The 13,960-nt window shown below is 34.2% G+C and overlaps 2 protein-coding genes across 2 annotated transcripts; one reads left to right on the forward strand and one right to left on the reverse strand.

Annotated features, from left to right (window-relative positions):
- The first annotated feature begins 230 nt into the window (after nt 1–230).
- Nucleotides 231–2,145, forward strand: LOC131070799 (shikimate O-hydroxycinnamoyltransferase-like). The gene is made up of 3 exons (XM_059214333.1): nt 231–687; nt 1,405–1,671; nt 1,831–2,145. The coding sequence occupies exons 1-3, from the start codon at nt 280–282 to the stop codon at nt 2,143–2,145; spliced, it is 990 nt and encodes a 329-aa protein (XP_059070316.1). The 5' UTR covers nt 231–279.
- A 7,633-nt stretch (nt 2,146–9,778) lies between these two features.
- Nucleotides 9,779–13,466, reverse strand: LOC131070800 (aquaporin NIP1-4-like). Its single transcript, XM_058006458.2, has 7 exons — nt 13,314–13,466; nt 12,980–13,201; nt 12,643–12,840; nt 12,248–12,309; nt 12,018–12,152; nt 10,018–10,203; nt 9,779–9,887 (listed from the first exon to the last, which is right to left on the reverse strand). Exons 1-7 carry the CDS (start codon nt 13,464–13,466, stop codon nt 9,779–9,781), a joined length of 1,065 nt encoding a protein of 354 aa, XP_057862441.2.
- Between the last annotated feature and the right edge of the window lie 494 nt (nt 13,467–13,960).

Here is a 13,960-nt window from a genome sequence, read left to right on the forward strand (position 1 = left end):
TCCAACAAATATAGCCTATCACCTAACTATCTGGCGAATTAATAATTAAGCCATGACCATAAGAATTAACAAAGAGTATGGTGACTTCACCATGATTACACCTCTTTAAATGAACACTGAGGTTGGGTTCAGAACTGCTGCTTGCTGCTCCATCTGAAAAAGCCACGGTATAGTTTAGTTTATTTACACGCACATACTTTAGGACCCTCAGTTTCTCATTTACCCTATATTTTTCTCAGCAGCAGGTGATAGATAGATAGGGCGAAAATTGAAGGAAAAATGGATGTAACTGTCACAGATTCGGTGCTTGTTAAGCCTGTAAATTCCACTCCACATCACCAACTGTGGGTCTCCAATATTGATTTAGTTATGGTTAGAGTGCATTCTGCGATTGCTTATATTTACAGAAGGCCTCCCAATGGAGATTCCAACGTCGCTGAAATATTGAAAGACGCGCTTTCTAAGGTGTTGGTGGATTTTTATCCGCTGGCGGGCAGACTGATTGTGGACGCCTCTGGTAGAATTGCTGTTGACTGTAATGGCGAGGGCGCTCTGTTTGTGGAAGCCATGACGAACTCATCAATCGATGATTTCGGAGATTTCACCTCCCCTTCACAACTCACTACTTTGGTTCCCTCTGCTACTTACGAGAATGGCTTCACCATATCTCCTTTTCTTATGATTCAGGTACGATTCAGGTACATTTGGAAGGTTTATCATATTTATTGGTTCATATTTCATGAGTAGTGGTTCACAAGAACTTATCTCTCATGAGAATAAATGATCTACTTAACATTTATTTCATTTAACATGTATATATTAAGGAATCATTTCTTAAAAGAATATAAAAATAGATTCTTAAAGAACCATCTAAACATTTCCTGTTTCTATTGCATCATTAAGATCTCTCTTTCTCTATATATATAATGGAGCATTCATTTTTTTCTATTTAGCCAGGTGGAGGTAAATAACTGTGAAAAGTAAGTATGTTATGAGGGTGGGAAAATATGTATGGAAGAGAGAATATTTATATATAAATATTTATGTTTTTGGTACGAATGAGTTGTAAAATTTTGACATTTGAAACTGGTGGAAATTAGTGTACATATGCTTGTGTGGTCTGATAGTGTTAATTTTAGTTCTCAGAAGTTTATTAGGGTAAGCGATTCTTTGATCTGTCCACTTTTAATGATTAATCTATAGATAAATAATCAGGTTATTGTCAATTTTAGATTTGGATTTCTAGATTCTTAAGACTATATGTATTAGATTCATCTTTTATTAAATAATATAAAACAATTTTTTTTATTTCTAATTTTATAATTTATATTGGGTGATATTTAAGTGGAACGATTTGAAAGCAGATTTGGTTTCAACCTTTCTAAAATAACAAAGGAATTACAGGTAACCAAGTTCAAATGTGGAGGGGTGGCTTTAGGAACGGGGATACAGCATATCTTATCAGATGGTGCATCTTCTTTACATTTTGTGAACAGCTGGTGTGATGTAGTACGGGGATTGCAGGTACATTTACTTCCTCAGGTAGATCGCAGCCCACTACGAGCTAGAAATCCTCCCAGAGTGAACTTTCCTCATGAAGAATTTGCACCACCTCCAACCCTCCTTCAAGAAGAGATAATGAAAAGGCCACAGTTGGAAGGTTCAATCTTAGTAAAGAGCAAGTTAGTGCCCTAAAAGCCAAGGCAATGGACAACCCTCTTAACAAGACATACTCCACGTTCGTAAGCCTGGCTGCCCATATTTGAAAGTGTTGTACTGCAGTACGAGGTTTAGTAGAAAACCAGAGATGCAAACTTTACATTCCTGTAGACGGAAGAGACCGTCTGTGCAAACCACCATTGCCTTGTGGGTATTTTGGCCACCCCAACAGACATTGCAGGAGAAATTGTATCCAATCCTTTGTGGTACAGTGCTGAAAAGATTCTTGAGTCGATAAGCAAGATAGATGATGGATATCTACGATCTGGTTTGGACTTCCTGGAGTTGCAGCCAGATCTAAATGCTGTTGTTAGAAGGAACGATATGTATAAGTGTCCTAATATGGTTATCAATAGCTGGACGTGTTTGCCCTTTTATGATGCAGATTTTGGTTGGGGAAGGCCAACTATGATGGGCCACCCTTAAACAGCACACACTAAGCTTTGACTGCTTAGGTGGCTGTGGGCCCATTCCTTCCCTGACAGTTCATTCCTATCCGTTTCCGTTAAGAAAACAATCACCGTTAACATTTTGAATTTTGAATTTGAATACTCTTCCCGCGTGTTTCTTCGCATAGAATAAACCGAATGGGAGAGGGCACTCTCGTCTACCTCGCAGCTGTCATTGAATACCACATTGCTGAGATATTTTCACGACCTTTTCTGCTTTATGCAGCAGACAGAAAACATGGGGATCCTCACAACGCAGTCAATGCAGCAAACAGGCTTCCATTCCGATCAGTATTATTTGCCAGCGTACTCTCTGCCTGTGCCAAAATGGGAGCTTTGAAACAGGGTATGGGCATCCATTAAAGCAGAACGTAAGGACATCCATTAAAGCAGGACATAAGGGCAATTATTATCAGATGCTACAATTGGAAATGCTCTGTTTGACATGTTTGCAAAATTTGGAAGTATGGACAAGGCATATCAACTGTTTGATCGGATGCCTCAAAGAAACTTGGTCTCGTGGAATTCCATGGTTGCAGGATATGCACAAAACGCATTTGATGAAAAGGATTTAAAACTTGCAACCAAATTTGATTGGCTAGTATAAAGCCAGACTATGCGACCTTTGCCAGCCTGTGGGAAAATGAGAGCTTTGGAACAGGGTATGGACATCCATCACAGAAATGATGTAGCTGCAACTGCCATGGTAGACGTATGCAAAATGTGTAAGCTTGGACAATTCACGCGAACGGATTGACAGAATGCCTCAAAGAAATTTGTTCTCATCTGAACGCCCTCGATTGCAGGCTATTAACAAAATGGAATTTGGGGTGTCTTCACTGTTGCCAAAATATCAAAATATAGACTGCAAAAATACACCAAATATTTGAAAACCTTAAAGATGGTCTGTAAGTGTTCCTAGATATCATGGAAGAGTGGATTTTGGAGACATTTCAAATTTCTCATCATGCAAAGTATAATGCACTAACTATAATTTAAGGTTGCCTAGAATAATTTAAGGTTGCCTAAGATGTCAATTAAGAGTGATTTCCAAAAATAAATTAATAATTTTCAATCCATTTTAAATATACTAGTAGAAAATCAAAATGCTAGAAATTTTTAATCTTGGATGTTCAAATTTGTGACTATCATCCTTGAAAATAAAAAAATAAATGATTAGGAAAATCTGATTAGTGACACCTTACATAAGAAATTTTTACAAGTTCAAGATGCCAAATTTTCTATATGACTTCATATCCAATTTATCTTATAGCAAGGAAATATCCTTACCTTGGACTAGTTAAAGTTGGAATTATTGCCCTGGAAAAAAAAATGGTTTATGAATCCTATCCTTAATTAGGCAAGACAAAAATATTTTTAAAAAGGATAAAACTATTATGTTCTATTTGATCAATTTGATAGAGAAAATATAAAGAAATGCCCACGTCTAGAGGATACAACTACAATTTCAAAATTAAGAAATTGGCTCATCTAATTTCTAATGTTTGCATATCATTTCTTCTCCTCCCCTACAAACTTATGTGCAAAATGTTCAAGATGCCAAGAGTAGGGGAAAGAGTCAAAAGAAGTTGATTCATCTCTTGTTAAATTTTTTACATGGCCTAATATCACTACCAAGAAAATAAAGAGGGTTTCCATACCTTTAGTAATAGATTTGTAAACAATTTCAACAATGTTATACAAACCACCTCAAGCAAAGAAAAATATAGTTATTTATTAATTTATACTAATACACCATGGTCAAGGATAAAAATATTGGTACACTCCAATTATGGATAAAGATAAAGAGACCTCCAACCATCTGATTATCAAGTGTTGAAGGTTAATTTTGGAGTATAGATAAGACAATTATAAATTGAGAATAATCTATCTATCATTACTTCCATTATTTGTAAAATGAATAAGCAACTAGACCAAGCATAAGGTAAAAGAACAAGTACTTCAATTGACCTCTTATATTAAACACCTAGAGTCATACCTCTTCAATATTCTCAAATGTTGTTTTCTATACCCACTATTATCTCTCATGAGGATGCCTTAAAAATTGATGAGATGAAATATATTGCTAATGTAACTAAGCAATGACTGAAAGAAATACTAGCTCATGGGTCCATGGTTATTAAAGTTTCCACAACCATAATTTAAAGAGTGACAAATATAACACTTTGGCCAAATTTTTATTTTTCATAAAAGTCATTGTTCACTCACCTATTACTCAGTTTGGAGACTAATTTGTTCCTAGGGTTTGGTAAGAATAAATATAAAGATGAAAAGAATTAAAAAAAAAAATTGCAATCACAAATACTTAATGGTATGGACTTCCCATTTGCATCTACACCTAGAATATAGAGTCACTTCTCCTAAACAATTGCCATTAGAGTCACTGGTTATCAAGCAGTTCCTGCGCATAAGGAAATTCATGCTCAAATTCAAACACATCGTTATTATTGAGCTATTGTAATAAAGTGTTTGATCAAATAAAAAATGGGCTAGCCTCTGATCGAATACAATTATTGTAGTGCATAGAAGACATTGAACTTGTGATAATTTCATTTGCATCTAAGCCAATATAAGGATCATATCTAGAATTGAAAAGAAATGTATTTAAAGAAGATCAATTTCCTTTCCTTTTGTATGAGTGAATATGTGGATCTAGTTAAGGTTATACTTATCCATGACAAATTAAATTGCTCTATGGTTCTATCCACGCGAGTCTTGATCTATCTTGCAGTATAGAGGTGGTATGTGTAGTGCAAAGTAGCAAGTGGACTAGAGAGTGTCAAAATGACAAAGTAGAATCACAAAGGTCCTATTTGATATCATTCTAATCCTATCTCAGATAGGGGATGTCTATTATTTGTTGCAATTATTTCTAAGGTAGGTGCCTCTTGATTTGTAAAAGGTTAGTGCCTCTCTTGTGTTGAGTTGGAGCTCAAATTAAGGAACTGTAGTTTCCTTTGGGTTGGTGCCCATAAACGATGTATTAATAAGGGAATTATTGTTTCTTGGGGGTTGGTGACTTCTATTCTTTGACACTTCAATCTCTATCTCACCTTATAGTGTTCTTAATATCATAGTTAACCATCATTGGCATATTATGAATTGGAGATCCCTATCTTGCAATCAGTCACTTCGTCTTCTCAAACTCCTTCAAATTGATTTGGATTGATGGTTTTTCTTCTTATTTAGGTTTCATATATTGTTGTCATTCTTTAAATTTCCTCGAATCTTAGAGATGGTAGATGTTACTCATGTTTATCAATATATAGATATGTATAAGGGTAAATAAGAGTTTTCTTATTATATTGGAGAATAAAAAATCTATGGTGTTTTTTTCAACGAGGTGAATATATATATATATATATATATATATATATATATATATATATATATATATATATATATATATATATAAGTTAAGAATTATTTATACAATATTATAGAAATCCTCTTTCTCAATACTTCAATACTTTTTTGGTTAATTTCTTATTCTCCATATTTTAAAACCATTTAATTTCTTTTTTTATACATTCTAATTATTTTTGACATTATTAACTTCATTTTCTCTCCATTATAGAGATGAGAAGGAAATGCAGAGAGACTAGTATAGATCTTAGGGAAGAGAGAGTGACATAGAGGAGGAGGTTATGAAGAGGTAGAAATAAAAGTATAGAGTTTGAGAGAACAAATGAGGTATTCAATGACAGTTAGAGATATAGGTCTAGAGAGAGATGTATAAATATGGACAAAAGAGAAGGAGGAAGAAACAAATAGGTGGAGTGATAGGTTTAGGAGAGAGAGGTGGAGAAAGGAAGAAACATAGATAACATGGTTTATCAAAATTTATTGAACTCAATAAAATTCTTAAATTTTATATTAGTAATTATTTATTTAGTTTATTTTGAGATGATTGTTACAAATAATTCATGCAATAGGGAAATCATATGAAAAAGTCATGAGCTTTTTATATTTTAAAAATCATAGTAAAAGAAAGAGGAAGAAGAAACCTCCCCTTCCACACCCAAAGAGAGAAGCTTGTCAGATGATGAAGAACAAGAAGATGGCCTTCCTCAAAGCATAATGATGATAGCAATGTATGAGATCCCAATACACAAAGGAGGAGAGCTTCCAAGAATAAGCATGGACAAGAGTAGATACAAGCAGGAAGTAGAGTGATCGACTGAGAAAAAATGGACTCCAAAATGGAAGATATGCATGTTGGGATGAAGGTAGATGTCGGTGAACATGCATAGAGGTGTTACGACAATCTTCTAGGTGTAGGCGTAATGCTCAAATGACCACCTTCAAATTGTTAGATTCACAAGATGCTAGCACAACACACAAATCTCTCTACAGTATTCTAGTGTCTATGAGTCAAATAGTCAAGATGTTCAAGAAAAAGACAAGGTGAAGGTTGATGAGGCAAGTGAGATGGACAAAATGATGAGTCCGTTAAGAAGATTTCCAATCGGCATAAAGCGAAGGCACTTATGTAACGTATAATTGTATGGGGTATAATTTGTACAATACTACATTACTAAAGTAAAGAAAAAATGAATCAAGGAAAATTACACCCAAATAGGTAAGAAGAATCTTGACATGTTTAATGATTTTTTGGACTTTGCAAAGAAGAAATAATGGGTCTAGTCAGTACTTAGCAGATTGCATAACAAATTTATATACTTGGACTTAACTTACAAAATCACTAAGGAATCCATTCAAGCTATCACCAAATTATTGACAGGAGGGGCTATTCCACCAAAGAAGGTTATGAAGAACACACAAGTAGAAAATCTCATTGTGGTAACCTTCGATTTCTAGAGCTTCAGAACCAACAACATCACAAATAAAGGTGTTCTTTATGAAACCAAGATGATCTTGCATGTTAATTATACTTCACAAATTTGGAAGGATCTGCACAATAATAGCGATGCACATGGCCTACCACATGGTGATAAAAGGGGAATACTTGAATTTATGCGAGGTATTAAAAAAAGAACTATTGGAGAATGCCACCAAAACTAAACAAACCGTCTACCTATTTTGGTACAACACTTTGCTCATCTACCTAGCATTTTATTTTATAGGGTTCCCCAATGCGTCAAAAGGGAGTGGATAAAAAACAAACTAGTGAAAATTCATATTCTAGACTATGCCCATAGGTTCTTGAACCCTACCACATATATTCAAGTATTCCGAGAGTAATTCAAGGGGTTTCAAAAAAAGATGTAGGATTGATCTTGGATCATGCAAAAATACATAGACAACTTTGTCATCCAAGTGGATAAGGATTTCACCATCATGGATGCCATTGAGTCACAAACATCCTAGATCCCACTATCGCCATAAAAAATTTCAAATGCAGAGGTCGATGCATATGCTGGTGGCCTCCTATAGTTGTTAAAGGGTCTAGAGGCATCGAGAAACTAAATAGAAAAGGAGTTATTTGACTCCCCACCAAAGGAGAAATTAGTGGCTAAGGTAGAAAAGAAGAAGGGGAAAGAACAAAAGGAGGAACAAGTTTAACCAAATAATTTACAAGGGAACATTGGCCCTTCAAGTGTAGGGTGTATTATAAGGGATAAAAATAAATTTTTTGTCAAGGTGAATTTCATGTAGCTCCTACTAGGAGCCAATAGTCAAGAAGAAGCCTCCACTTTCCTAGTCACCTATATTTTAATTAAAATAGTCTATAGACACAATTGAAATATCTACAAAGACACTTTGGTTTTCATTCTCATCATCTTATATAGGCAACCAAAATTATATAATAAATGTAATTATTTTTTATAAGCATGGACTAAACTAGACTCAATAAATAATTTAAAAACAAATTATTACTATTGCAAAGGGAATAAAGTGGTTGATTTTCTATCTAACCAAAGGATTGATATAGATAAAATTTTACTAATGATAATTCATTTTGATGAGTGGATAAGACTAAGGATTGTGTGGGACAATTGACACACATTTCAACCCACCCCCAAATACATACAAACAACATTATTAGATTTATTACTCTTTATGCAAAATAAGGTTTTACATTGTATACATGGAAGGAAATTTTGACTCTAGTACATTCCACTTGGCATTTCTACCTTACTCTTTAGATTGCATATAATCATGTATTACAATTTCGGACATGATCGTGAAATGATCTAGAAAATATGTCAAGTCATATTCATATGAAATAGAACCAACCTAAGGATGAGACTTGGGTATTCTTCTACTAGGATGGAAGTATGATACACATTATAAAGGATATTTTGGAATGAGGCTATGTGGAGAAAATTGTATGACATCAAGTGAATTCTATGATATCCTTCAAATTAATTGGAAATATATATTAGTCATAGGAAACAAGGTAATGGAAAAGATGAACTAGGGAGATGTTATGTATGGGAAAAGAACCAAAATAATTTTTCTAACACAATGATTGAAAATTAAAATAGGTTCTTAAACTATTTTTACATGTAATGGGTAGGGAATCTTACAAGCTCGCATTACCAAAGATATTTTGGGGGATAGAGAATAGAATGGTGGCCCTGGTGCATGAGGTAGTTATGAGGTAGAGAGGGTTCTTAAGATTTTAAATCTATAGTAGTGATTATGAAGAAAATATTAAATAATTTGAAGAAACTTTGTGTGGAGTTGACATCATTATTTGATATGTTTGGTTTTTTTCAGAAATGTTGCAAGCATGACGGAATTGTAAATTTTTCTTGGAGAATTTATCCCCAATTTGAGAAAATGAAGTGAGCAATTTGATTGAATCCCCCTAGATTATGTGACTATCGAAAATTCACTTCTATTAGTGAAGCTTAGTCACACACAAATATATAGTTGATAAAAACAAAAGTACTTCCAACTAAATGGGAGCACAATGGACCTCCAAGGCGATGGCCTCAATTGCTGAAAACAAATATGGGGTAGCCTAACAATAAGGCCTTGTTAAGTTGTTTGAAAACCTTTTTAGAACCAAGTATAGAGTTGTCCACTTATACCACAAGAAATTAGAACAAATATGGCCAAAATTGGGATCCAAAAGCCTTAATTTATAGCACATATGAAGAATACCTCTCTCTTGCTATTTGTCCACTTTATATGATGTTTGCTAACCATATTAAAATCCCCATACACGATCCACAAACTAGTTGGAAGAGACTAAGAAATTTAATGCTAGATATTAATATTTAAATCGCCATTTGAAAAGTAAATATTAATAATCCCTAGGAAATGATTATTATTCTTTTAATACTGCTAGATGATATGACCAATAGTGGTTTGTGCTCTTTCTAGCTAATGTTTTTAGCATGGGAGGATAAGTATTTTATATCTTTTAATACTTAATGATAGATTTTTTTTTTGGTCGATAAGTATATTTTATTTATTAATATTAAAGTTTAAGCTACAAATATTGTCCATCAATTTTTTAAAATAGGGATTAACCCTAGATGCAGAAGCACTATAATTTTATAAAAAAACTAAACTCCAAAAAAAGAGGTCTATACACAGAGTCATAGCTAAATACATAAAGCTTCAAACCAGAGCAATGCTACCAAAAAGAAACAAGCCCTAACAAAAAAAACCTACTTGGTTTTCTTTTCCATATCAGGATCATTCACCCAATAGTAATCAACATCATACTTTTCTCGCTTGCCCTCGCCTTGCTTCATCTTTGCCTCTTGGGATGTTCTCCTTTCAACCCCAATCGAGTGAATGAAAACCATTAAGTCTGCCCATGCCTCATGAGCTTCCTTAGACCTTGCAACTCTATCAACACCATCTCTCCATAGCACAAATGGACGGTACTCCATATTGATGTGACCTGACACCCTCACCAAATGGTTTCCGTAGACCTTGCCCAGGAACCGTTCTCCCCAAAAGAGAAACCAACCCACACAAGGAATGTGCTAGAACACATGCCTTGGCCACCCATTCAACCTTCGACTTCGTCCCAAAGATGAGTCCCCAAGCCACAAGCATCAAAATTATGTCCATATTAGTTTTGTATCTGAACTCGGATACCAAAAACTCATTAATCAATATCCTCTTGATAATGTCCAGAAACTCTTCCTCATCAAAGATGAAAATACCACCCAATCACTTATCTGTGATTTGGCCCAAGAATGAAAATTGTTGTTTGATGGAATGCAGAGTGAAATTAGCCTCCATCTCTGCAACCAACGCACTATGGATATTATTCACTATCTTCCATACGTCTACACCACGCCATGCCACCCAAAATACAAGCTTTTCCTTAACTCAAAAACAAGGACATGCATCAATTAAGGAAGCCCCAAAAAATCCAAAAAATTCATATACGAAATCCATTCCCTGCTCAATCGCACAACAAATCAGGAGCCACCTTGCATCCTTCCAATAAATGAGAGCTTGCAATAATGGCAAGCAAGGTGGCAGCGTATATTAATTCATGAATAGGTAAAACGGTAATGAGAAAAATAAAAATTTAAATAGTTTCCTACCTTCGCCAAAGGGAAAACACACAACCACTAGTTGTCTAGACTTAATCCGCCCAAGCCAGGTCAACCCCGTTGTTCTCCACCATCAAACTACCTGTTGGTCTAACTCACACCCCAGGTTAGACAAAGTGTTTGCCTCCACATTTCCTTCTCTCCGAATGTGGGAAATTTTAAAATCTTGAAAAGTATTTGATATTTTGCAAATAATACTAATAAATTTATTGATAAGCCAGCACTGTGAGGACCCTTTAGCAATTGCTTGAAGTCCCCTTCTAAATGTTGTTTGGAAATTTTGAGATTGCCTACCAAATCAACTGTCAACAAAGCGGCCCTCACCTCTACTTCATTATTTGTGCTATAGGATAACTCTTGAGCTCCTCAACAATCATTCCTTCCTCATCTTCGACAATACAACCCACTCCCAAAATATCAGGATTACCTCGCGAAGCACTATCAAAATTGATTTCATCCATCCTTTCTTTGGTCTCTCCCACCGAGGCATAAAAACATCCCCCATCGTAGGATATACACTACCAGACCTATTAAAGGTCTTATGACGGACATATTATTTTTTATATATTTTTATAATTTAACTTGTTATTAGATCAATTTTTGTCCATATAATTACAATTTACAATATCATGTTTATAATATTTTATTAGTATTTTGCTAGGGCACTCATTTAATCTTATATGGTAAGATAAAAAGATTATTACACCTTGTAATTCAAATATACTACAATCCACATAATTTATTATATGAATTAAAATTATTTTCTTTCTAAAAGCCATTTATTTTTGTTGATGTTATATATTCTATAAATTTAGTTAAATTATGTAAATTTATATCTTATCATTAAGATTTTCTTATCATTAAAAGAATAACATAACCAATACTTAAATTATATAAAAATCATATATTCAAATTTTAGAATATAAATTATTTTTAAAATATATTTATATAAAAATATCTTATATCCCAAATTATATTATGATAATATTCAAAAAGTCATACTACTTAATAAAACCTAGAACACATTGAAATACCCTATTGAAAATTCTCATATTTATATTTATTTGAGGTTGCCTTTTACACACAATTGTTAATAATTGGAGAGCAATAAATGAATCCATAGATCTTATGGAGAGATGTGTCTCTTCCATCAATATTTTCATAAAATACAATACAGTTTATATTTTTAATACCCCATAAACTAGGCCACCTTATTTTTAAAAATACATAAGAAACTAGCATACTTATAAATAGAAACGATCATACCACATTCCCATGGCTACCAACCTTACTTTCTCCATGGGAGAAGAATTTAAAAACCTCTATCTATTACTGTATAGAAATAGCCTTATAGAACCAAGCTCCAGAAACAGGTCCAACAATATACACCCAAAGACCATTATAATTGCCTGCTATCAGTGCAGGCCTCACAGATCTTGCTGGGTTCATGGAACATCCTGACAGCGTCCTGCATGTAAAACATTTTCAATTTTAGTAGTCCAAACATAGTCCATCTAAAACATAATGAATTTGAAAACACTTCATTATCAGTTCCATGCATACCCAGCAAATAAACCATTACAAGCTGCAATACCACCCACAGCAACCCCTGCCATTTGACCATGCTGAAGAATAAAGCATTGTTGAGCTGATTGTTAGAAATTACAGAGGAACAAAATCTTCAACTGGAGGTCTGTAATACATGAACTGCTTGCTTTGTATCTAAAATAATTGAGCATTAAAGACGTCATAGTTTCACAGTCCATGATGTTTTTTCTCTGTGTAATATTTGTTTCACATTGTATTTCATAAGCTCTCTATTATTTGACATTCATACAAAACAAATCTATGATTTAATCATTGATATAAAACAAAACTTACACAATTGAATTCATAAAGAAATAAATGTTCTAATATGTTAATGGTATCGGTAAGTTTTGATAAATTTTCTGACTTACTGCTTTAGGATCTGTGGCTGTTCCAAATATAACAAGGGCTACTATGAAGGTAATGATGAATTCCACCACCAGTGATGCAAAAGGATTTCCCACAGGAACAGTGACAGCAACATTAATAGATGTGTTTGTAATTATTTCATTGAGTAGAGCTGCAGCTGCTGTGGCACCCGCAATCTGAGATACAATATAAATGGGCAGCTGATAATATCACAAGCATACAAAGAAAATATCAGATTATGACAAAGAAGAGAAAAAAAAATATATAAGCACGGATTCATCCAATCCTGTCTGTTATATTTTGAATTTCTTTTGCACTTAGTATGTTGGATTAACTCACCTCCTTAACAGAAAGTTTTCCCACAGCTGAGAAAGCAAGACTGACTGCAGGATTAATGTGAACACCAGAGATATGTCCCAAAGAGTATATTATCGCCATTATAACCAGCCCAAAAACAGCATTGACCCCCACGTAAGTTAAGACATCATCTCTGGCTTGCACCATGATTCCTCCACACCCGGCAAATACTAACATAAAAGTTGCCACCAACTCTGCTGCAGCCTATAAAAATAAAATTACATGACTGCTGCATTTGGCAATTTCTAAGAAACAAAACAAATATAGAGAGTCTATAAATATAGATCTTGTCCATCTATATTTTGATTAGTTATACCTTTTTGTAGATTGTAGCCTCTCTGCAAATGTCGTTTGCTTTAGTAGCTTTCACATCTTCCATGTTTGGGTTGTTTGTGTGAGGAGAAACATATTGTTGCTCCTCAAGATTGTATACGGCCAAAGAAGAGGGTGCCCTGCTTTGCTTTTCCATGGTGGAGATCCTTCAAACTCCCTAGTACGTGGTCTCCAATTTAGCTTTTATGGTATTTCCTTGTGTACAAGATGCTATTTATATGTGGAGAACCTTGATTTTGAAGTTCATCCGTCTGGACTATCAATGTAATAAGGTGCCAGGCTTCTCTTGTTGGCGGATTTTTAACTTTTTCATTAATGTCTTCACATTTTCTTGCCCAATAGTTTTGGATCTCTCCTTGAATCCAAATGTGCAGGGGAAGTGTTTAGAAAGGAATGGTGATTATTTCCAAAGGCCTTGGATGATTATCTAATGAAAATTATACCTTATACCTGGAAAATAATGTTGCACACAAACAAATAATTTTAGTTCTGGGCCTCACCCACTTTGGTTGTATCACCATATATGAAAAATGACAGAACTGCTAGTTATTCCTTTATCTGGTACATACATTTTCTAGTGGTATATTTGTAGCATATGCACCCCTAATGAGTAGCAAAGCAAATATTTTA

Source organism: Cryptomeria japonica, chromosome 11, assembly GCF_030272615.1.
Source record: "Cryptomeria japonica chromosome 11, Sugi_1.0, whole genome shotgun sequence".
Classification (NCBI taxonomy): domain Eukaryota; kingdom Viridiplantae; phylum Streptophyta; class Pinopsida; order Cupressales; family Cupressaceae; genus Cryptomeria; species Cryptomeria japonica.